This window comes from Centropristis striata, chromosome 24 (genome assembly GCF_030273125.1).
Source record: "Centropristis striata isolate RG_2023a ecotype Rhode Island chromosome 24, C.striata_1.0, whole genome shotgun sequence".
Taxonomy (NCBI): domain Eukaryota; kingdom Metazoa; phylum Chordata; class Actinopteri; order Perciformes; family Serranidae; genus Centropristis; species Centropristis striata.
The window spans coordinates 17817132-17842786 of record NC_081540.1 but is presented as its reverse complement, the minus strand read 5'-3'; the positions used below and the strand labels follow the sequence as shown (position 1 = coordinate 17842786).

Below are 25655 nucleotides of genomic sequence, written 5' to 3'. Positions count from 1 at the left end.
ATATATCGAGATAAAAAAATGTATCCATATATTTTTAAATGTGATATGGAATTAGACCATATCGCATATATCGATATAGTTCAATATTTTTTCTTTCTTTATATATAAATGCTGCTCTTACTAGGGTTTGTCATATTTAGTTCTTTTGTAATGTTCGTTATTCTTTTCGCTCATGAATATAAATATTTCTGGTCATATGATGCTCTAATATGTTTAAACAGAATATAATTGACCCATGTTAAGCTTTTTTAGGCATTTTAAAATTTGACAATTTTTGACAAAAATAGACATACTATAGTAAGTTTTTTTCCGAGGGAGCCATTATTGGACATCCCATAATGTGGCAATTTGTTGCTATTTTTCGACAAATAGTTCTTGACCCATGAGTCCTGGGACAAGATATTTTTTTATTTAAATGTGCACTTCATGGAGCTTTGATTTAAAAAAAAAAAAAAAAAAAAAGGTACTCCTGTTGTTATACAGTATTTATGCTCATTTAAATAATCAGTTTCAATAAAACTACTTGTGACATGTCATATTTGACTTTGAATGAACATTTGCTCTCACTTTGGGATAAAAATATTGGGATATATATCATATATCGACATTCAGCCTAAATATATCGGGATATGACTTTTGGTCCATATCGCCCAGCCCTAAAATACGCATTAAATGAAATTTGAGAAGGTAACGATCAATAATCTATCTAAAATAAACAGCCTGCTGGGCATTTCTACTATTAGATCACATTATTATATTAAGTATGTTCCCTTGGATAACAAATCTATCAAAAGATAAAAGTTTTGCATTAAAAAAAAAATCAAGTTTTGAGCTACAGAATGTCCCTGTGCCAGAACTGATCTCACCCGAAGAAATGTGTCTTGGGCCTGGTCTTGAAGGACTCTCTCCTAGAACCCTCCCCCTCCTCGGTGTCATGGAAGGACACGCTGTGGACGATCTGGGACGTCCTCCTGCGGAGCTTCTGCAGTTTGGGCTTCATCCTGCTGAAGGAAGACTTCCTCCTGAGGGGCTTCTCTCTGGGCCGAGCCTCCCCGTCTACATAGTCACAGTCTGAGGGGTTGAGGAGTCTGAGGGGTTTAGACTGGAGGACTTTGGAGAACCTCCAGCGCCCCCCATCCTTGCCGTGTGCGTCCTCTGGATCCGAACGCTCGTACGCTCCGATGATGTCCCGAATGTCCACGCTGACGTTGTCGGTAAGGTACTGGCAGGCCTTCCTCCCGCTGTAGTCCCTGATCTCCACGTCGGCGTTGTAGGCCCCCACCAGGAGCTTCACCACATCCATGTGGTTGTGCATGGCGGCGATGTGCAGCGGCGTGTAGCCCGTGTTGGACCGCACGTCCACACTGATGGGAACATTGTGCTGTTTGGCAAAATTAATGATCAGCGCTATGAGTTCGGGTTTGTCCTGCTTGGCCGCCCAGTGCAGGCAAGTGAAACCAGTGACGAAATCCTTCTTCAGGAGGAGGCCGGGCTCGGTGGCGAGGAGGTTGCACAGGCTGCCCCACTCTCCGTCCGAAGCACACATCATCCACTCGTGTTCCAGCGGGTCCAGCGCCACCGACGTCCTGTCGTCAATGGACACCAGGGAGAGCGAGTCGCTGTCGCTCCTGGAGGACAGGTACACGGAGCCGCGGTACACCATGCTGCGCCTCACCTGTGGCGAGCTGTTCATCATGACCTCGATGAAGTGTTTCCGGCTGCCTTTTGGGCTGCTGGTGTCTTCGCTCCCAGACAAGCTGTGCACGTCCAAATGTCCCTCGTCCTCTCCGTCGTCTGACTCATACCTGCACCCAGTCACCTGCTCGGCATCCTTGAGGGCTTCTGGGGAAAGAGTCTCAACCTGTGTGTCTCTGGGACTGAGTCCTTCCTGTCCCGTAGGACCAGTTTGTGCAGGCCCAGGCAGAGTGAACATAGATCCCTCAGCAGGGAGCGGCGAAGCTTCAATCACTGCAATCTCTGGTATGTCAGGAGCTTTTTCAGACTTCTTTGACTCCCTCTTCTCCCCCCAGAAGCTGGTTCTGTTCCCCATCTCACCTGAGCAGCTGTCCACCTCCTCAACTATGCAAACAAACTCAGGACACCTGGACTCAGGACTTCCGTCGTCTGCTTTGTCCTGGTAAATGGTTGCAGATGAGGAAAAATGCGGAACTCTTACCTGGCTGTCATTTCCGTAACCTGAGCCAGGTGGAGGTTGTTGTTGTTGCACGTGCGGCTGCAGGGCTGGCTCCCCCGCTACGTCATCACCGTGACTATGGTAACGGTTCTCCAAACCGCGAAACTTCTTCTTCAGACAGACATATTTAACTCCACTCTCGGTTTTTACAAAAGCAACATTGTCAACGAAGTTTTTAAACGACTTACGGACAGCCGCTTTCTCCTCCGGTTCCTCCGGGAAAACGGCCTTAAAATGCTCTATTAAATCCGTGTTTTTCACTTTGCCGCCTCTCTCCTTCAGAAAACACAGCACTGCCTCTTGAGAGCACTCGGCAGCCATTGTAATTCACTTTAATACGCTTTAATACGCCGGTTAGCCGCTAACGAAGCAAAACAACATGTAAACTGCCGTAGACACACACAGAATATCCAATTATCTGCCCTCAGTACAGAGCTGCAGAAGGTAGATCCGGTAACAACGCGGAGTACGCGCAGAGTGAGACAGAGCTGCTCTATGTCCTCTATTTCTGTGTTCTCGGCCACTCAGTCTCGGACTCTACCATTCAGTCCGGAGGGGGGTTCAAAACCTCATTCGTGTTGCTTTAAACTTCTAAAGATTTGTTTTCCTTTCAGTACACTTTCAAATGTCATTATATTTTAAATTTAATGTCAATAACGCATTATTACTCCTGGAGTGGTCCTCCTTTTTCTCAAAATAAGACAAAAGGACTATTCTGTTTACCTTATTTCTAAAGTCTATGAGGCCTATAAAAAATGAGCAGCTCATAGAGAATACAAATTAATTACAAGCTACACAAATGCATTGGAGGGATATGGAAAAATTCATTCTCGATAAGACTGGACAGCCCATAGTTTTTTAAGCTAAAGATATTATTTCAAAATTTGAATCTAATAACAAAACAGTATGCTTCATAACAAATCTTATGCTTCTAATGGGTAAGTTTCACATCCACAAGACTAAGTTTTCCAAATCCCTCCCTAACTTTAGTGTTTTTACAATAGAAAATAGAAATTTTATATACATATAGACTTTAGAATTGATGTCAAATAAGAAATGTGAGCGCACTCTACACTCTGCTACACTTTAAAAGCTTAATTTCAGGAATCCTAGAAGTAGTATAAAAGTAGTAGTAGTATAAAAGTAAGCCTTATACCCTAAGTGCCTTATTATATTATTATTTTATTTTTATATATATATTTTAATCTACAGTTTCTGTAACTGACATTTTTCTTTGTATGTCTTGTTTATATCCTGAACGCCTGTATTTCTCTCATTGTTAATAAAAATCTGAAAAAAGCTATACAAATGCAAATAGAAACAAACTAGTCAGGTTTCATTACACTGTTGTTACATATATACATATTTATGCATAACTCTATTTACTTAAAATGTATTTCTATATTTCCATATTTCTATTTGTAGAAAATCTTTATTTACTAAAGACTTGTTTCATTTCTAGTTTCCATTGTTGTATCATGATTTTATTTACACACTGTAAAGAATTTACTGTTTTTTACAGCAATTAACAAGTAACTTACTGTAATTATTATTTACATTAGAACTACTGTATTTTCATTTACAGTACTGTTTTTATACTGTACAATAAAAAACAATTAAACACTGTGATTTGCTTACTGTAAGAATAAAATAACAGTTAAACATTTTTAATGATACTGTATATGGGAATACGGCACAATAAACAATGCTGTTAATTTGATAATGATTCCATCATTACTTTTTATAGAAATAACTAGTAATTGCAAGTGATTACTCTATACACTAGAGAAAATAATATTAATACATTACTGTTTTACAATTGATTTCTATACTGTGTTTTGTATGAAAAACTTTAAGTTAATTATTTAATCAGCATTTGTAAAGGACTGATTCTGATCAAAATTATGATAAAATTGGAAAAATACAGTCGTTCTATTACTTTTACTATCTACTGTTTTTTCTACAGTATTGTTTTAACTATTGTGATTTTGTCACAATGACTGATTTTTATTGTAAAGTATACAGCACTATACTGTAAAAATCAAACACTGATGAACTGTGAATAAAACAGTAAATAAGTGTAGAGTTCACAGCGATTATTTACAGTGCAAACTTCAATTTCTGTTTCTTATATACAGCAACAATTTCCCCCTGTGGATCAATAAAGTGTTTCTGATTCTGATAATTATTATTGTGTAATAAGCTGAATTACTTTTATTTAATCAAATAATTCAGTTATTGTGAAAATGGTTCACTTCAATAAACAGGTCAGATATTGTTTTTATATGGTGTTTACAAAAGTTAAGTCTGTAAACACAACATAAGTCAGCAGGGTGTGTTTGAGTCATGTGTGTATAGGAGGTTATGGGAAACATTAACTGGTTGCTATGTTGCACAACAGGACTGAACAGGTCTGATATAGTCCAGGTCTGAGTCAGCCAGGTCCTCATAACTGTCATTCAGTTCAGCCTAGAGTTTGAGAAATGTAACTAAATACATTTACCAAAGTATAGGGCTGGGCGATATGGACCAAAAGTCATATCCCGATATATTTAGGCTGAATATCGACATACGATATATATCCTGACATTTTTGTCGCAAAGTGAGAGCAAATGTTCTGTCAAAGTCAAATATGACATGTCACAAGTAGTTTTATTGAAACCGTTTTGTTTTTTAACTGAACATAAATACTGTATAACAGGAGTACCTTTTTTAAATTATTTTTTTAAAAGCTCCATAAAGTGCACATTTAAATAAAAAATATCTTACATAAAAATAACCCGTAAAATAAAATAGGCCAATCTTTTCCTGAAATAAATATATTTATATGAGAAAAGAATAACGAACATTACAAAATAACTAAATATGACAAACCATAGTGAGGGCAGTATTTATATATATATATATATTTTTTTTTTTTTTATTATATCGATTTAGGCGATATTGTCTAATTCCATATCACATTTAAAAATATATCGATATATCGCCCAGCCCTACTCAAGTTGAGTATGTCTTTTTATTCCACTTTATATTTCTACTCCATCATATACTTTTTTTCTGCTCTACATTTATCTGGCAGCTTTTCCATTCGTGCTGGTGTTCAACAAGTCTGAAGTTGTTTAAGAGATTTATGAAAAAGAAATTCTGAAAAAAATGTTGATGTATGGTGATTTAATAATAGTTTTAGTGTGCGTGGCCTTTTTTGGCCACAAGGGTCACCAGAGGGGGTATCTGGCACAACATAAAAAATACTGATGCAATCAAATCAAATTTATTGCTAATCTTTGACATGTCCAAGACCCTTATCACCACCAAAACCTCAGCTCCCTACTATTTAAATTATGGGGAAAAATTCATTTTTTGTGGGGGTTTTTTTGAAGAAATTATGGAAAAACTTCAAATATATAAACTGGCATATAAAGGGTTAAAATTCAGAAAATTATTGAATGTTTGGTAGTTTTGAGTTTTAAGTCTGAAGTTGCTTTGAAAATTACAAGTTTGCTTTTTGCCATATTTGCACATTCAGCGGCCGCAGAAGCCTCAAAATCCTTTTATGAATTCCTCCCTCACCATGACTACTGTTTAAAGTTGTTAATTATAATAAAAAGATGGATTTCCCAATACGCTCCTGTCTAGCATTTATTCTCCCCTACTGATGCTAATACTTACTGAGACTTATCTATCCAATTTTCAGTTTTTATTCAAAACACAAGTAACACTCCACAATCATTACATTAAACAAAACACAAGTCGAGTCACAGCCACGTGTCATTGTTTCAAAGACTTGAGAGCTGGAAGGATGTCGTCCAGGTGACTCACCCCTGGAACACACAAAAGCAAATTTCAATTTCTACTTTTTATTATCCATACATGTGTTTAACCCATTTAAGCCGGGAAAGCAGATACGTCGTTTTGTAGTGTTTGTAGTTTTTTCCACCTATTTTTGGTCGGTTGGCCAATGAAATGCATCAGAATACATGTGGGAGTGTCACAATGCATCATGGGACTTTTCCAGAACTTTGAAATCATCACCAAAAAAAGACACAAAATGACCAAAAAGGACATAGAATTACCCAAAAAAAGACACAAAATTATTAAAAAAGGCAGAATTACCAAAAAAAGACACAAAAAGTATTTTAAAAAGACACAGAATTACCAAAAAAGACACAGAATTACCCGAAAAAGACACAAAATTACCAAAAAAGACAAAAAATATTTTTTTAAAAGACACAGAATTACCAAAAAAGACACAAAATTACCCGAAAAAGACACAAAATTACTAAAAAAGACACAGAATTACCAAAAAAAGACACAAAATTACCAAAAAAGACACAAAAAATATTTTTAAAAAATACACAGAATTACCAAAAAAAGACACAAAATTACCCGAAAAAGACACAGAATTACCAAAAAAAAGACATAAAATTACAAAAAAAAACTTCAGGTTTTAGGGTTTGTTTTTTTTAAATCGCCCATAGGTTTTCCACACATTTTTTCCAGGCGTTTTAGGCCTAAATGGGTTAATATATGGGTTAATAATACATTATGTGTTGCTCTGTGTTTGAAGTTTTTGTCATCTCATGTGTTGTAATTGTGTCATATTCACCTAGAGTGTGTAAAATGTCCAGCATGAGGCCGTGGAAAGCAGGGAAGAACTCGTCATGCTGCTTTACTTTGATGATAATACTGGAAAACAAAAGCATTCCACATTACTGGGGCTTTTCAGAAACGCTTGCTTCAAGCAGCAGCTGATATTCTCTGTACATGTGAATATACCTGTCAATATCTGCATCTCCCAGCAGATTATGGAGCCCAGTGGAGGACACCAGTCTGGACACGTGGTTCACCACCTCAGCAGAAGGAACCTTGCTGTCTGACACAAAACCACAATCAACATTTTTAATCCGTTTATCAAAGACAGTCATTTCAGTCCTTATATCCTTATGTCCTGGTTTGATTCCTACCTGAAAGGACGCTCATTCAGTGTATCCTGGCATGGACAGTTGTCTACTTTGCATTGCCTCTCCACAGGGTTCCCCAGGGCTCATTGCTGGGGCCCCTGCTATTCACTATCTACACCAGCTTTCTGGGTCAGATTATCTGCTCACATGGCTTTTCCTAACACTGCTATGCAGATGACATTCAGCTCTATCTGTCATTTCCTCCTGATGACCCATTGGTCTCTGCACGAGACCTCTTATTGCACTATACCTTGATTGTTCCCCTTTTTTCCTGTAAGTCGCTTTGGATAAAAGCGCCTGCTTAATGATTAAATGTAAATGTTATATCCCAAACGGACTGACAAACACATAAAGCTAACATTGGAGCGGAAGCTAACCTAGCTGTAGGACGTCTCGGAGGTTCCTCATGGTGTTGGTCATCTCTCCCAGTCGGGTGTAGACTTCGTTCATACGTGGGTACACGCCCCTGAGGGAGGTCACGTCAAACAGCTTCTGGAAGTGGGACACCATGGAGCCCAGAGTGTATCGAGTGGGACTCCTGAGCACCTAGCAGGACAAACAATGCCTCTTAAATGAGGAGGTTTCACTGGTTCCTGCCATGTCCCGAATCTGGATCTGGGATGATTTCAGATTTACCAGAGACACTTTGAGAACTGCTACAAACTACCACCATGGAGTGTATTATACACCATTAACTCTTGTGTAGTCCTCCCGTTGACTATGCACCCATGGTCCTCAGGGGTCAAAAAGGACCCCATGACACAAGACTGGTTTAGGACATGTAGAAAAAAATTATTACTATAACTTTTTTGTTCACCTTTTAAGGCAACCCAACACTTTGATATATCATTTTCATATTTTTTATTATTGGTCAAATATGTGATTCTTTTCAAATTTTTGCTGCCATCCAAAAATGAACAATGCTTTCAAAACACAAGTTTCACTAAAAGTTGACATAACCTACTCAGTGCATTCCCATCAAGAAATTATTATTTCACTATAACTATTGAAAAACCCGACCAATTAAATAATAATAATAAATAAATAAATAATAATATTGAAGTATGAAAAAACAAGCATTTTTTTCTTTTTTTTTTTGCGATCATAAAAAACAAATAACAAAATAACCAGTGAATTTTTCATTATTTGATTTTTGATTGCCAATTGAAAATGGAAAGAACAAATGATACACTGATTATCACTTACAATGTGAAGCCATGATTAGATTTGGCCTTAAAAAATGTAGCCCTTGAAACGGCTTAGGGGTTTGAAGGGTTAAACACTACATTGAGCAGGTAGTATAAAGCACGGCAGTTCTACCTTCTCATCCTTAGTCGAGGTGTTTTCCAGCATGGTGTCCACCAGCAGCATCATGTCCTCCACTTTCACCGCTTCTTCAGCATTCTGGCCACCATCAGGTGGTTGCCAGGGCATCAGGCTGCCACTCAGTTTAAATAAACTCCTTTGCAGAGGCTACCAACACACACATGCAACAATTGTAGTCAGTTAAACACCTGGAGAAACATCCTCAAACTCAAGGTAGGTTATTCAGGACTGACTTCTGAGCTTTATCAACGAAACAAAGCTCTCATAAACTATGTAGTATTTCCCATCAAGGTTTCAGATTATGTTTACCTTCAGTAGGTGGAGCTGTTGGGCCCAGAGCTCCAGTGTGGGGAGGAGAGGCTGAAACTCAGCCAGCTCAAAACCAACAGAGGAGGCTTTCTGCCTGTGCAGTCGTAACGGAGCGTTGGAACTGGTCAAAATACCACTGATCTCATTCAACATCTGGAATTATTCAGGAAAGGGATGGCAGTTAGGCCTGGAATTTAAATCAAATTTGTTCATGTTGTGAAAAGTATTGAATATGTGCTCATGTTGCTCCCCTATCCTCTTGTTATGCTGTATTTCTTCCATTCCTGTCTCACTGTCCTGTCCACCCCCTTGTCATATTGTATGTATGTTTACGTATATGTTTGGACGAGTTGATGGTCAATTTGTTGTCCTTGTACTTGTTACTCTGTTCAATGACAATAAAATTGAATCTCATCTCATCATCTCATCTCATCAAATGTGAAAAATAAATATTAAAACATCCTAGATAAATAAAACATAAATAAATAAACTACAATCAAAACAAATAAAATAGACTCTCTGGCTCTGTTAACAGAAACTGCACTGAGATGAATATATTATTGTATATTATAAATGAGCTGTTTCAGAGATTTTTTTCTCAATTCCTACTGCCTGTCAAACATTTGTAGTATTATCGAAATAGCACAAAAAGTCTGTGTTATAACACGTCCACTATAAGAGACGTGTGGCTCCTTGAAGAGGCAGGACAGTCAGTGCTAACAGGCTAACAGTTAGCTCTTTAGCAGTACAGTGTGTATGTGCTGCAGCAGTATGTGTTCACTTAGCGACCTCCGTTTGTCTACAACAAGCACCGGACACTCTGTGCACAGTTAGCGATGCTGGTTTGTTTACGATCAGCGGCGTACACTTTGTGTACAGTTAGCATGCTGATTGTTTACAATAAGCGGGGGCCAATGTGCAGTTAGCCTCTGCACTCCACTTAGGAGTGGGTCAATAGAGTAGGAGTCAGCTTTTTTGAGGGGGACATAGATCTGGCTGTCATCAGCATAACAGTGAAATGAAATACCATGTTTCCTGACAAAAGACCCAAGCTGGGAGTAGCTAGAGGGAGAAAAGAAGAGGGCCAAGCACAGAGCCCTGCAGGACCCCACATGAGAGAGGAGCAGTGGAGGACACAGAATCACCGAGGCTGACACAGAGAGTCCGATGAAAACAACAATTATTGAGTCCACAAAAACTATCATGTCCATTTTTATATATCGAACGATAGGTTGTATAGTCATTATAGTGACAGGTCTAATGGCAGTTTATTGCTAGTTTTGTTTTGAAAAGAGAGTGAATTTCAGCAACCAACAATAAAGAAGTCTTACATTGTGATAGTGGGAACACATGGCCTGGTCACTGATGTTCTCATTGAGCTCAGCTGTGTTGTCATCTTTAGGAAATCTGTAAAACATGGTTGGTACTGTACATGAGTGCTGTGCTTCTAATTAGATCAATAAATGGATACTGGCCCTATAATTACTAATGTGAAAGCTGACCAGCTGGGGAGTGAAATTAGAAATTAATTACAGATTATCCGATGATACCCAAACCCTGGTCCTTAACATTTGGAACTATTTATCACTTTAGAGTAGTGATGTGCCAGTGAAGCCTCATGAACCATTGTCATTATTTTCTGGGCCCACTCAGAAAGTGCTCTCCATTCAACAAAGAGCTGAAAGCACACACAATTATCATTGCTCAAGCCTTTTTCTTTAAACCAATTGCTCCATATAGTGGGCTCAGAAAATAATGACAATGGTTCATGAGGCTTCATTGGCACATCACTACTTTAGAGCAAACTGACTCAAGGGTTCTTACCTTGTGTTGTTGTGTTTGTCTGAGCCCTCCAAACGGCGGAGTTTGTGCTTGTAGAACTTCACTTCTTTGAGTGTGGGCCTGCACAGAGGAACAGTCAGAGGGATCACTGATATGACAATACGTGCATTTTAGCTCATGAGCCAGGGGGTTGATCGCGCCACTTTTTCAGGGACTAATGCTCGTAGTGTTTTTTTCTTATGTCCCGACTTTGGCGAAATACATGACAGCATTGCAGCAGTGGTAGCTTTCTATTCTACCTGTACCAGGCGGCAACCTCCGGGTCTGAGCAGGGAGTCAAACCAGGAAGTGCCTTAAGCTGCATTCTACTGAAAATTCCAGCAGGGGGTGCTAAGTTTTGCTGCAAAAAAAAATCTGTCCATTCATTTCAATGCAAAATGAGAAAACTTGTCACTTGATTTATTACCTCAGAAATTTTTTTAGGACAACACTATGGTCTCAATCACTAGTAAAAAATCTTCTTCAAGACAATTTGATGTTAATAGTTCTAAATAATGGCCCCATTTAGAAGAAAATACAAGACAAAGAATCATGTGATTTGGGGTGTGGCTAGCTTTGATTGACAGGTCACTAACAAGGCGAGCCGTCATCAGGAGGGAAGCAGAACAATGCGTATCCATGGCAACGTGTCAATAAAGTTATATATAACGTTATATAGATATAAAAAAGGACGTTTACCGATTTGGTCTCATAACTTTGACCCTTTCACTGTATTTTCACTTAATTTGAACGTTTTTTTCAGTAAAAATGTCTTGTTCAGCGTTTGGTTGAACAAACAGACACTCCAAGGAGTCGCTGTTCAGTACTGAGGTCAGTAACATACATTTTGTTTTTTGCTAGCCAAAGTGAACATCCCAGTTGATGCTCCAGTTAATGCTAACATGAATTAGCAGTGGCTTCTCTCTCCCTCTCGCTCCTCCACAGTCCAGATATGGTCTGCTCCCCGCATCAGAAACAAGATGGCGACGCAAGATGGCGAAGAGTGTAACGCTGAACTAGATGCTTCCAATGGGCCACAAACCAATGGGTGACATCACAGTGACTACGTCCATTATTTATATACAGTCTATGGTCTGTACACAAGTACAATTTCCCCCCAATTTCTAGCATTGGATTCTGTTTCTGTTCCATTTGTTTCAGGGCGGATAAACACACCTCATCTCCAACTCTCGCTTCAAGCGCTCCACCTCCCTCTTCAGCTCTTCTATTTGACTTCTGCTTCCCTTTTGCTGTTCCTGACATGTCTTGGAAGAAATGCAAGAGCATTAGAGACTGCTTTAACTGGAAATCTGGAAAATGAAGAAACGTTTGTCAGGTTACCTTGAGAATGGTTTTGAAGGATGGGGTAACATTGCTGGTTGCCTTCTTCGTTCCTGTCTGATGAGATCCTTCTGGTCCTCCTCTGACAGATCTGGGGAGAAAATAATAATGAACAGTGTAGTACAAGCAGAGGCAAATTAAATGATTGGGAATAATCTCTCAATCCCTTGTTGGGGTCTCAACAAACATTTTGGGAGGCATGAGTTACCTGAGCTCCCCCAGCAGCTGAGTCAGTTTAGTCTCATAGAAGTCAATCACATCCAACAGCCTGCAGTCAGAAGAACCAGCACAACATTTTCTGTTTATAGCCATAACATGATATCTTTACAGTCACAATGTGCTCATATTTTACAAGCCAGCACAGAAAATAATCATTGGTGTCACCAGTTCTACTCAACCATGACATCGCACTTTCTGACAACTGCATCAGTTTCTCTCCATTTCTGATAGGCGAATAGCTCTTAGGCTGTTTTTGGGACCTCTGTCTCCACATACTACTATTGTGTTTTATTACTAGTTTTCCTCTGCACTGATTCAGTGTCGCTACTGACTGTCAAATGCGACTGGCTACTGCGACCAGCTGGCTAATGTGACCGGCAAATGTGACCGGCTATTGCAACCGGCCAGCTTATGTGACCGGCTACTGCGACCGGCGGGCTAATGTGACCGGCTATTGCGATTGGCTACTGCAACCGGCTGGCTAATGTGACCAGATAATGCGACCGGATACTGCGACCGGCTACTGCGAACAGCCGGCTAATGTGACCGGCTACTGCGACCAGCTACTGCGACCGGCTGGCTAATGTGACCGGCTACTTCGCCCGGCCGGCTAATGTGACTGGCTACTGCGACCAGCTAATGTGACCGGCTACTGCAAACCGGCTAGCTAATGTGACTGGCTACTGCGACCGGCTGGCTACTGTGACCGGCTACTGCGACCGGCTGGCTAATGTGACCAGCTACTGCGACCGGCTAATGTGACCAGTTCCTGCAACCGGATAATGTGACCGGCTACTGCGACCGGCTGGCTGATGTCACCAGCTACTGCGACCAGCTAATGTGACCGGCTACCGCAACCGGCTAATGTGACTGGCTACTGCGACCGGCTACTGTGACCGGCTGGCTACTGTGACCGGCTACTGCGACCGGCTGGCTAATGTGACCAGCTACTGCGACCGGCTAATGTGACCGGCTAATGTGACCAGCTACTGCAACCGGCTAATGTGACCAGCTACTGCGACTGGCCGGGTAATGTGACCGGCTACTGCGACCATATTTTGTTTACATTATTATTATTAGTAGTAATAGTAATAATAGTATTATTCAACTTTTCAGTACATTCATATTAATCTCACACAATCCCACTTTTCAAACTATTCCTACTTCAACTACTTCTAGCACCATCCATTCAGCATCCAGCATTTCCCACCGCAATTGCTTCAGGTATTGCATTCTCTACTTAATTGATAACTGTTCAACTAATGTCGTAAACTGTCACTGATGATCTTACTGCAGGTCAGCTGAGGAGTCCTGCACCACTTTGTTGCAGATGTGCTGGAAAGTCTGACTCTGATGAGCCAATCGTCTCTCTTCTTCTTTGATGGTGAAATAGAGTTTCCTCTGGAGCTGAGCTGCTTCCTCCCTCTGTTCGGACAGCTTCTGCTCCAGAACCTCACACCGTTTCTAGACAGAGGAAACAAAACACGATGTCTGAAATCTCTGCAGCTGATGTCTCCAACACTCATCAACGCACAACAAAATAATGTAGACCTACATTTACAAAAAAAAGACAACAAATTATTGATGCAATCTGATCAATATGTGCCTGTTGACATACCTGTGCTTCTTGTTTTTCCTGCTGCAGTTGTTGCGTGTGGCTGTGCTGTTGCACGGCCTTGCCAAGGTATCGGTCCTCCAGGTCCTGGACTCTGGTCCTCACCACGTCTAGCAGCCCCTCCAACTCTGTTGCCCTCTGAGACTGCTGAGTCGATCGACCCATGTGCTCATGAACTTCCTCTCTAAAGACGCAAACACAGAAAAGAACACAAATTCTAACAATACAACAGCTGCATTTTCTATCATATTTTTAACTTTTTGAGTTAAGCCACAAATTCCCTATAACTACAGAATTTATTTAGTGTTAATGATTAAGGGTGTTTCCACTACAGTCCAATACCCGGAACGAGGCGGGTCTCACTCGCTGAAACGCCCCTAGGGCCGTTTTTCTCCTCTGAAAAAAGCCTGGTTACTGATTGGATAGATCGCTAAGCAGGATGTAACGCAGTACTCGACGCCACAACAACACGCGCCATTTGTAAAAGCTGGCGAAGCAGTGTTGACAACTTTGTTGCTATATTTACCAACTTTTCAGACCCCCTTATCGACTATTTTTCAAAAAAGCGACCGGCGACAAATCCAGCGACTTTTTCTGGTGTTATTGGAGACTTTTGGGGACTCGTTCTTACTCTTCTTAATGAGCTGCGGGGGTCGGAGGCTCGTTAACAAGGGTAAGAACGAGTCGAAGCGGCACAGTCCTCCTGCAGCAGTCTCTCCCAGCTGCAGAGCCGGAGGGGATGTTAACCCCTTAGCGTCCAGTCTGCAAATTGCTAATAGGCTAACAGTTAGCTCTGTAGCAGTACAGTGTGTATGTGATGCTGCTGCAGGAGGTGTTCACTTAGCGATCTCTGTTTGTTTACAACAAGCACCGGACACTCTGTGCACAGTTAGCGATGCTGGTTAATTCACGATCACTATGTTTATGATCAGCGGAGACGCTGTGCATAATTAGCCATGCTGCTTTGTTTATGATCAGCTGCTGACGTTGTGCACAGTTAGCGACGGCGGCCACAGTTGAGTCTCCCATGTTTAATCTGTTGCAACGATCAAAAACCATACGTCCCTTTTTGTAAAGGAGACACGCAGAGTGAGTGGACATTTGAGAGGGTGTGGCCTGAAACTTTCCCGGTGGCCACTCTTCCCCCTAAAGGAAAAACAGCTATTGTTTGCCCTGGAGAAGGCGTAAAGAAATATAATCAGTATGATGGTCAGATAGTTTCCTTTTGGCACCCCCCACCCCACCACACCTCTGCCCCAGGCTCAGAGCTCATACCTGCTCTGAGCTATAGGACAGGTGGATCTCTGATACTCATCTGATGCTGATGAGATTAGATGACACCAGGACAGGTGGTCTACACATGCTGCATATACATTATTGAGTAGATAGGGACGCTGACACCCACAGTAATATATACTGCAGGCATGTATACACCAATCTGGATGACATTATAGTACTTCTACATGCTGGCATGTTCTCTAATTCCAAGACTCTTTTCTGGTGGATTTCTTTTTGTACAACTGTTGGATGAAACTATAAAGAAGCCCTGATGTTTGCTGTTACAGAAAAACCTTACTTTGCTATTAACCCCTTTTAAAAATGTTGCCAAAAATACATTGTTAATCGTAAAAAGAAACTGTGAAATCTTATTGTCGGAATTTGAACTTTCTGACAAAAACTAAGCTAAAAATGTTGATATTTCTGTCTAGATCATTTTTCTCTCTCCATGGCTCATTTAAAATGTCGCAAAAATAAAGTGTTTGGAATAACTGTTAAAAACATAAATTCTGCTCTGTGAAGACATGATCGATATTACTGAGACCAGCGGTCACATGACATATATTCACTGAAAATCTATTTACACAGAGCAGAGAGGAGAGGACAGGACAGGCTGTTTACACAGAGTAAAAGGAGAGGACAGGAGAGGCTGTTTACACAGAGCAGAGAGGAGAGGACAGGAGAGGCTGTTTACACAGAGCAGAGAGGAGAGGACAGGAGAGGCTGTTTACACAGAGCAGAGAGGAGAGGTCAGGAGAGGGTGTAAAAATACAAATACTTCAATATGTATAGCCTTAACCAATTTTTATCAAATAATTTACCAGAGAAATTCACAGGGCTTGAAGCAGAAAAAATTCCTGTGCCTGAATTTTTTTTATGCATGGGGGGGAGCTCTGATGCATCATGTATGATCAAATATTAGCATTCACTTAAAAGGAGATCCAGATCAAAGTCATTAATGATATGGTACTGACAATTAAAAGTATGGAACCAAACCATCTAGGGGGGTCCGGGGGCATGCCCCCCCGGGAGAAAATTTGTACATTTTTAAGTAAAATGAATCTATTTTGTGCACTTTGAGAGCTAAATGAGAGCAAACATCTAGAGGGCACCACATAATTTTTTGCAGTTTATCACGGGATCTCGCGGTCTTCCGTATGGTCAGGATTATCGCGTGTTCTCGTTATCTCGCGTGTATACGGCTGGCTCGCTACGCTGCCGTTACGCGCCCGGTGGGAACTGACGCCGGGCAGAGGACGGAGCAAACCCACGGCGGAGCCGCTCCGCGCCCGGTGGAAATGTGGGAGAGCGCACGCACGGACCGTATAGCCGTGTTTCTACTGCTACCGGGAAAGTCTCATGCCACACCCTCTCTAATGTCCGCTCACTCTGCGTGTCTCCATAACAAGTTAGCCCCCAGAGCGATTTAGAGACTCTGGAGGTGACGTTTGGTTTTCGCCGTCGTTAACTGTGCACAGCAAATGATCATAAACAAAGCAGCATGGCTAATTATTATGCACAGTGTCTCCGCTGATCATAAACATAGTGGGCCTCATTCATGAAACGTGAGCAGAACGAATTTGTGTGTAAACCGCAGACGGAAATTTACGTGCATCTCCGCATTCATCAATATTTTAGTAGCTCCGATCTTTTCGTAGCTACTAACAAAATCTACACATGCTGCTGACCACACGTAGTGCTTGTGTAAATTTAAGAACGCATATAAATAATGCTCGTCACTGTTGGAAATTACAATTTTAATTCATAATGCGTTCTGTTATGTACACAATACGCAGATGCCTTTGAAACATGTGATATAAACATGACAAACGATTAAAAATATAACATATTTAGTTAAATTAGTTGGCAATTGGCGGGATTAAGATTCAGATTAAACTCATAATTGTGAATTATCTATGTAAATTGACGCATCCTGCCTGCAGTTCTCAGAGGTATCATTAAATTAATGCCAGAGTATATCCAATTTCCATACGGCGCACAACGGCAGACAGAAGTAATGCAGGGGTTCAGCGCAGTTGCAAACATGCCAGGTGTTATCGGTGCCATAGACTGCACACACGTACGCATCAAGGCTCCATCCGGTGATGCATTTGCTTACATTAACCGGAAAAACTTTCATTCCGTGAATGTGCAACTGATCTGTGACGCAAAGTGTGTGTTGTTAAACGTTGTGGCACGGTGGCCCGGTGGGACGCATGACGCATTCATCCTGCGTAATTGCGCAGTTGGCACGCGTTTGGAGGATGGAGCTGTGAGAGACGGCTGGCTCATTGGTAAGAATATAGCCTGCATAATCACATGTGTGTGTTATATATGGACTTACCTTTCTATATCCATAGGGGATAGGGGTTACCCACTGACGCCGTGGCTTATGACCCCACTGGCCAGCCCGCAGACACCACAGGAGCATACAATGAGGCGCACGCGGCTACTCGGGCCGTTGTAGAGCGCACCAACGGGGTATTTGGACTCTGAGCGTCCTCCTCCTGTGGCAGATGTACTTTTTTTGTGTGCGCTAATGCGTTTCTTTGCGTCAAGTTTAATGTCAAACCATTTACGTTTAACCTCTGCTGTAGTTCTTTGCACTACAGAAACCACATTTACTGCGTCCGTCACCTCCCTCCACGCTTTCGCTTTGCCTGTCCCTGTCACACCACTACTAACAGATGAAAATAAAAAAAATTTTTGGGACTCCACTTCTCCCAAAATAACTTCAATCTCCGCTTCGGAAAAATTCTTTTTTCTTTCTCGTTCTTTTTTTCTTTGTGCCATGACTGACAGGTTGACAGGATGCCTCTACACACCTCCTTATATGGTGGTCATTAGCAATTCATGGGCGGGGTTCATGCTAATTGCTGATTATCGGGAGCGCGCTGCCACCTTACGATGGATTGGCATTCATGATCATACACACGTGTTTACGATCAGATCTGAGTTTCCCGCGGCGTTCATGAATCCGGAGTAGGTTTTTGGTAGCGTAGGCTTTTATGTGCAAATCTACGCACAAATCTACTAACGTTTCATGAATGAGGCCCAGTGATCGTGAATTAACGGTACGCGCTAACTGCGCACCGAGTGTCCGGTGCTTGTTGTAAACAAACAGATCGCTGTTTCTCCTGCAGCAGCAGCACATACACACTGTACTGCTACAGAGCTAACTGCCGCTAACGGCGGCTCTTCTTAACGAGCCGGCCTCCGGCTCGTTAGCGGGTCGTTAAAAAGAGAGTAAGAAGGAGTCGCTGGATTTGTCTCCAGTCACTTTCTTGAGAAATAGTCATGACGTGGGTCTAAAGCACGCTCGCCGATGAGCCGCGTTCTTCTTCTCCGGCAGGCTGTACGCTATCCACCGTAATGCCGCCCTCCCCGGTCATACCCAGAACTAACTAACTAAGGGTTTGTTTTTTGTTTTCTTAAACATGATTAAAAAAAAAAAAAAAACACCAAAAAAAATCCCGAGCCGGATTTCCGGCACCGTGCCGGAGGTCTTCAAGCCCTGAATTCAACTTAGGTGTTTAAAAAAGAAAAAGATTTTTAACATTATAACTATTTTATTCTGCACAAATTATGATTCGTTTATTCATTATTATTATTCTGCAACTAGATCATTAATAATAAAAAGAAGTATAATAACAATAGTGCATTTTATTTATAGAGCACTTTTAAGGAAGCTCAAAGACACTTAAAATAAATAAGCACAATAAAATTTTTTTTTTAAAAAGACTGTTTAAAAGCACAGTGAGAAAAACAGATATTTACACAGAGCAGAGAGTAGTGGACAGGACAGGGTGTAAAAATGCAAATAGTTCAAAAAAATGACATGTACTTAGTATAAAGCCTTTCACTTGTGATAAAAATCAAAATTTCTAAAGGGTATGATGAACTAGATCATTAATAATAATAATAATAATAATAATAATAATAGTATATTTTATTTACAGAGTGCTTTTAAGGAAGCACAAAGACACTTAAAATAAATGAGCACAATTTTTTTTTTTAAAAGACTGTTTAAAAGCACAGTGATACAAACAGAGATATAATACAAGATAACTAAAATAAAAAATAAAATAAAAACATGCATTAAAAGCCATTCTGAATAAACTTACTTGAGTTGGTTGTTGGACTTGATGAGCTCCTGGATGAGCGCCTGTCTCCTCTCTGAGTCAGTGAGCATCGTCCTCAGACTCGTCCTCATCTCACTAGATGACTTCTTGTCCAGCAGAATCAAATCTACGGACACATATAGAGTCATGCAACTTAAATCCAAATTCAAATTAAATCCAAGAACATTAACAAATGTTTAGTCAAGAAATTAAAAATTGACTCATACCTGAAAGATTCTTGTTCTCTACAGGATCTGCAAAATACACTGGCTTAAAACCGTGATGCTGCAGAAGTTTATTCACGTCATCCCACTCCACCTGTTCCTGCTGGGACAAACAATCAATAAACAAATAAACATCAGAGTAATTTGCACCTGCTTAAGAAATCTGAGCTCTACCTGGAACTAGGGCTGGGCGATATGGACCAAAAGTCATATCCCGATATATTTAGGCTGAATATCAATATACGATATATATCCTGATATTTTTATTAAGTGACAGCAAATGTTCAGTCAAAGTCAAATATGACACGTCACAAGTAGTTTTATTGAAACCGTTTATTTAAGTGAACATAAATACTGAATAAAAACAGGAGTACCTTTTTTTTTAAAAAAATCAAAGCTCCATAAAGTACACAATATCTTGTCCCAGGACTCATGGGTCAAGAACTATTTGTCGAAAAATAGCAACAAATTACCACATTATGGGATGTCAGAAAATGACTCCCTCGAAAAAAAAACTTGTATTATAGTATGTCTATTTTTTGTCAAAAATGGTCCAATTTTAATATGCCTAAAAATGCTTAAAATGGGTCAATTATAGTCTGTTGAAGCACATTATAGCATAATATAGCCAACATCAAATAACATAAATACTGTATAACAGGAGAACCTTTTTTAAAGTCAAATCTCAAAAAAGTGCACATTTAAATTAAAAAAAAAAAAAATTTAAACAAAACACAAACATATGAAATAAAATAGGCCAATCTTTTTCTGAAATAAATATATTTATATGACAAAAGAATTGTGAACATTACAAAAGAACTAAATATGACAAACACTAGTAAGGGCAGCATTTATATAGTAAGAAAGATTTTTTTTAACTATAGCGATATATGAGATATGGTCTAATTCCAGATCACATGTAAAAATATATCGCCCAGCCCTACCTGGAATTGCCTGTAAGTCCACAGATAAACATATGTCTTATTTATTGTCCTGCTGTCCATGTCCTTTCTTAAAAGTCCTCCACTGCAGCACAAACTTATCTCTTCAAGAGCTTCACTTTAATCATGACGGGGCTTTCTGTGCTAGAGGCTCCTGTCAGATCCAACCAGTGATCAGGTTTCTGCAGCTCCTGAGCAGAGGATGCACTATTGCACCACAGCAATTCATGAAAGACGATCCACTCTAGGGCTGGGCGATATATGGATATAAAAGATATATGGATATATTTTTAAATGTGATATGGAATTAGACCAAATCGCATTTATAGATATACACAGTCATGGTAAAAATGATTAGACCACCATTGTTTTCTCTAATTTCTTGTTCATTTTAATGCCTGGTACAACTAAAGGTACATTTGTTTGGACAAATATAATGACAACAAAAAATAGCTCATAAGATTTTAATTTAAGAGCTGATATCAAGACATTTTCCATGGTTTTCTTGTTTATGATTTTGGTTTTTATCAAGGAAAACCATGGAAAATGTCTAGATATCAGCTCTTTAATTAAACTCTTATGAGCTATTTTTGTTGTTATCATTATATTTGTCCACACAAATGTACCTTTAGGTGTACCAGCCATTAAAATGAACAAGAAATTGAGGAAAACAATGGTCTAATATATTTTTTTTTACATGACTGTAGTTCAAATTTACACTGTGCGTCAGGCAACCTGCGTCTTTAATTTAAGACATTTTTTTATTTAAATGTGCACAGGAGCTTTTTTTCCCTTTTTTTTAAAGGTACTCCTGTTGTTACACACTATTTATGTTCACTTAAATAAATGGTTTCAATAAAACTACTTGTGACATGTGGTATTTGACTTTGACTGAACATTTGCTTTCACTTTGCGATAAAAATATCAGGATATCAAGTATCGATATTCAGCCTAAATATATCGGGATATGACTTTTGGTCCATATCGCCCAGCCCTATCCACCCCTCCACTCACAAGGCTCATAACCTCTGATGAACATAATAATGTTGACTTACCTGTTCCATCGTTTGTCCGCACTGCACTGCAGGATGCACAGCACAGAGATCACAGAAAACAGTGAGATCAGGCTGTCCTGGCAATGAAATAAAATCGCTGCAGATCTCCATTTAAAAATCAGGCAATTTAAACATGTTGGGCTGTTAATAACAAATTACACTTACAAATTAGAAAATAACTCCATGTAGGAATCTTACAGTTAATCTGGTCCAGTCGGCACACAAGTAGCCAAGCAATAGTTATTTTAATTGAGTAAAATCACATGAACCAAGTGAAACTTTTCTAACGTCAGTAGTTCAGTTAGCCTGCGGGGTTAGCTTCAGGAGCTAACAAAGTAAAGTTAGCACTTTATATTAACGCTAGCTGTGTGTTTATTACTGTTAGCGGGCTGTGAGCTTAAAGATACCGCATTCACTAACGTTAATATAAACTAGATTATTCATTGTTGGTGTTGCTATTACCAGCTGCTAGGAGTTCACGGTGCTGTTGTTGTTGTCGTGTTGTGATACGCCACTTCCGCCTTTATTCAAACAAGCGCGCGGTGACGTCATCGTTCCTTTTTTCTTCTTCTGATTGGCTATGGCAGTGTAGACGCTGCTCGGCCTATTACTGCCCCCTGCAGGTCATACATGTACATAACAGTATAAATGGGAGTAAAGGTTTAAAGCAAATAAAAAATAACCACTTACTGTGATTTCTTTTTTTTTTTCAGTGCAAGAACAGAAGACCAACATTAATCTATCTATCTATCTATCTACCTATCTATCTATCTATCTATCTATCTATCTATCTATCTATCTATCTATCTATCTATCTATCTATCTATCTATCTATCTATCTATCTGTTTATCTATCTATCTATCTATCTATCTATCTATCTATCTATCTATCTATCTATCTATCTATCTATCTATCTATCCATCTATCTATAAGATACTGTAAGATGCAATATCAATTTGGTTGAGTACCCTCTGGAGTCCATCTATTTATTGAAAATACACTGAGCATGTTTTATTTACAGTGATAACTTTATTTATATATGATATATAGACAAGCTGAGAAAGCCAGTTGAAAGTGCAATCATGGGGGCTTTTTACAGTGTGCCATTTATGTTTCTAGACCATTTTTACCAATTTTCTTTTTACCAATTTTTTACCAATTTTTTAATTTACATGCAAATAGACATGTTGTTGATGTTATAGTTATTTAATTATTTTCTGTATAATAATATATATATATATAATTATGTTTTTTTTGGTACATCATAAAAACCTATGTCCTTTGTTTGTATTTTGGGTTCCTGGGAGCTTTATACTTGTAGTTTAAAAAAAATGAAAAATCTGACTGATGCCAAACTTGTGTTGAGAAAAAAGGGCCCATGCATGTGATGTAAGGACGGACTGAAAAATGCTAAACAGAGACAGAAATGAATGCATAGGAAGTTGACAAATTTGAACCAAAATCCCCTGGACGTCAGAGGTTTGACAAAACACGTGGTATCAAGGCAATATGATATATGACAAAACATCAGAATTCTGAGAATAAAGTCAGAACTCAAATATTTTTTACATGTGTGGCCCTTATCATCTTCCGTACATATAGGGTACCATAGACTGGATAAATTAAACTGAACGAAAAAAAAACAATATATTATTTTAAATATATATATTCAATGAACATTTATGTTTTCTTTCGAAGTAGTTTATTTACAGCAGATCCCAATAACACTCCTGCTGTACTTAATATTACTTACCACAGGATGGCAGCCATGTTTCAGAACTGTTTCATAATGCAACATTGTCATCTTTAAACAAACATAGCACTCAATGTGCAAATGTTCCATTATACAAACATGTTTTCATTTCTGTCCAATAAGAGAATAAAAAGCTGGAATTAAACATAGAGTATTACACATCAATCACACACACAGACTTCAAACAAATAAGCCTCAAGATGCCTTTTGTCTCATATTCTGTTAAACCAAACATGCTAATTATTAATTCATTGAATAAGCGGTGTGATGTATTAGCTAGCAGTTTTATGTCAGCGTGCTTGTTTTAATGTTAAAATGAACATTGACTGAACCTTGAGCCACTACAGACATCATTTTTCCTCATTAATGTGCAAATAAATGCAAAACTGCTCAGATCATTAATACCAGGGGAGCCTTATGAATTATGTATCAAATATAATAATTAATAAGAATTTATACTAACACAGGCACACTGTAAAACTTTTGAAGTTACAGTAATTAACTGGAAGCAGCTTCACCTGCAATGTACCTTTTTCTTTTTTTGTAAAAGTAAAATATAGAATATTTACACTGTAAAACATTTCAGTGTAGTGAAACATGTCATACAGTAAGAGACTGCACGGTAGTGTTAGTCATGGGGTTCCACAAGGTTCTGTGCTGGGACCAATTTTATTCACATACATATGCGTCCTTTAGGAAATATCATTAGAGAACAAAGTTCCACAAGGTTCTGTGCTGGGACCAATTTTGTTCACATACATATGCTTCCTTTAGGAAATATAATTAGAAAACAAAGTTCCACAGGGTTCTGTGCTGGGACCAATTTTATTCACATACATATGCTTCCTTTAGGAAATATCATTAGAAAACAAAGTTCCACAAGGTTCTGTGCTGGGACCAATTTTATTCGCATACATATGCTTCCTATAGGAAAACAAAGTCCCTCAGGGTTCTGTGCTGGGACCAATTTTATTCACATACATATGCTTCCTTTAGGAAATATCATAAGAAAACAAAGTTCCACAAGGTTCTGTGCTGGGACCAATTTTATTCAAATACATATGCTTCCAATAGGAAAACAAAGTCCCACAAGGTTCTGTGCTGGGACCAATTTTATTCACATACATATGCTTCCTTTAGGAGATATCATTAGAAAACAAAGTTCCACAAGGTTCTGTGCTGGGACCAATTTTATTCACATACATATGTTTCCTTTAGGAGATATCATTAGAAAACAAAGTTCCACAAGGTTCTGTGCTGCGACCAATTTTATTCACACACATATGCTTCCTTTAGGAAATATCATTAGAAAACAAAGCGCTGCAAACATGTTTTTTCTCCTAGTCTGCATTGTAGTATATGAGACTGTATGACACCAATACAGTGTAAATTTACCTCTCAGGTTTACGATGCATTCTCTTTTGTCAGACGTGGAAGCAAAATGTGAAAATGTCCTTAAACAGGTGTGCGTGTCTCACATGACACTGTCACATGCCAGCTCCCACAGTCTGCGGCAGGGGATGGAAAATATTCAACTTGCTGTTCTAATGTCACTGAGATTACACACACATGCCACTGCTTTGTCTCGACCTTTAGCTCAATGGTGGCATTTGGAAACACTGCTGGATAATCATGTTGAGGAAAGATCAAACATACACATGCAAAATGCAAATGCATACATCTTCTGCTATTTGTCTTAATGTCATCTTGTCTGAAGTATGTTAATTGACAAAGCAGTGTTTGTTTTACCATGTAAATTAAAGGCATTATGTGCTGTAAAGGGAATATTCTTTTTTTTTTTTAGTTTTTTAGTTTTAGTTTTTTATTTCCAAAATAAAACACAATAAAAAAAAAATCAAAAATAAATAAATTAATAAATATACATGGTCGCACATAAAGTTGGAATAATTTAGTTTTCAGACTATCTTCTGTTAATTGTGGTTTAATTTTCATTGTGATATGTTTTGAAGAAATTGATTAATAAAGTTTGGAGAAGATTCTTTATCTGTATCTGTCAAGAAATAAGTTAATTACTTTTTGAGGGTTTACTTGTATTATTACGCTATTATATTATTATATCAGTGGCATAAAATTGTCTTAAAAAATGTCAAAAATGTGATTTCTTTGCAAATATGTCTGGGACATTATTCTCGATTCTTTTCTTGACAGATACGTAAGATTCATTTAAACAGTTGTTGGCCTGGCCTTTTTTATATTAAAGTGTTCATTTTTCTGTAGGTACAGGGACATTTGTGAGCAAGCCATATGTGTTATTTTAAAATAATATCATAATACATTTTAGACTAAAAATATAACTATTTCATAAATTGGACATAACATAAAAATTTTCTTCTGAGCAAAAATAATAGTTTCTTAGTTTGTGATTTTGTGTATTTTGGAGCTTTTTATCTTTATGGACTTTTCAAAGAATTTTCTCAATGAATTATAATAATTATACAATATAAAACCATATTCACGGAACATCATACAAAATGA

The 25655-nt window shown here is 38.9% G+C and overlaps 2 protein-coding genes across 3 annotated transcripts; both read right to left on the bottom strand.

Moving 5' to 3' along the window:
• Positions 1-505: 505 nt before the first annotated feature.
• LOC131963005 (ankyrin repeat domain-containing protein SOWAHC-like) lies at positions 506-2585 on the bottom strand. The gene has a single exon (XM_059328129.1). The coding sequence runs from the start codon at positions 2513-2515 to the stop codon at positions 863-865; it is 1653 nt and encodes a 550-aa protein (XP_059184112.1). The 5' UTR covers positions 2516-2585; the 3' UTR covers positions 506-862.
• A 3184-nt stretch (positions 2586-5769) lies between these two features.
• On the bottom strand, positions 5770-21937 carry cep70 (centrosomal protein 70). Of its 2 annotated transcripts, XM_059327608.1 has the most exons (17): positions 21867-21937; positions 21406-21447; positions 19413-19512; positions 19189-19312; positions 13790-13970; positions 13463-13635; positions 12161-12220; positions 11953-12043; positions 11788-11876; positions 10615-10692; positions 10122-10197; positions 8791-8943; positions 8476-8628; positions 7533-7701; positions 6971-7067; positions 6801-6880; positions 5770-6015 (listed from the first exon to the last, which is right to left on the bottom strand). In XM_059327608.1, the coding sequence occupies exons 2-17, from the start codon at positions 21412-21414 to the stop codon at positions 5963-5965; spliced, it is 1686 nt and encodes a 561-aa protein (XP_059183591.1). In that variant the 5' UTR covers positions 21415-21447; positions 21867-21937; the 3' UTR covers positions 5770-5962. The 2 variants fall into 2 exon arrangements, 1 of the variants encoding a protein (XP_059183591.1); XR_009389944.1 differs by lacking the exon at positions 5770-6015 and having other exon boundaries at positions 6971-7063.
• Between the last annotated feature and the right edge of the window lie 3718 nt (positions 21938-25655).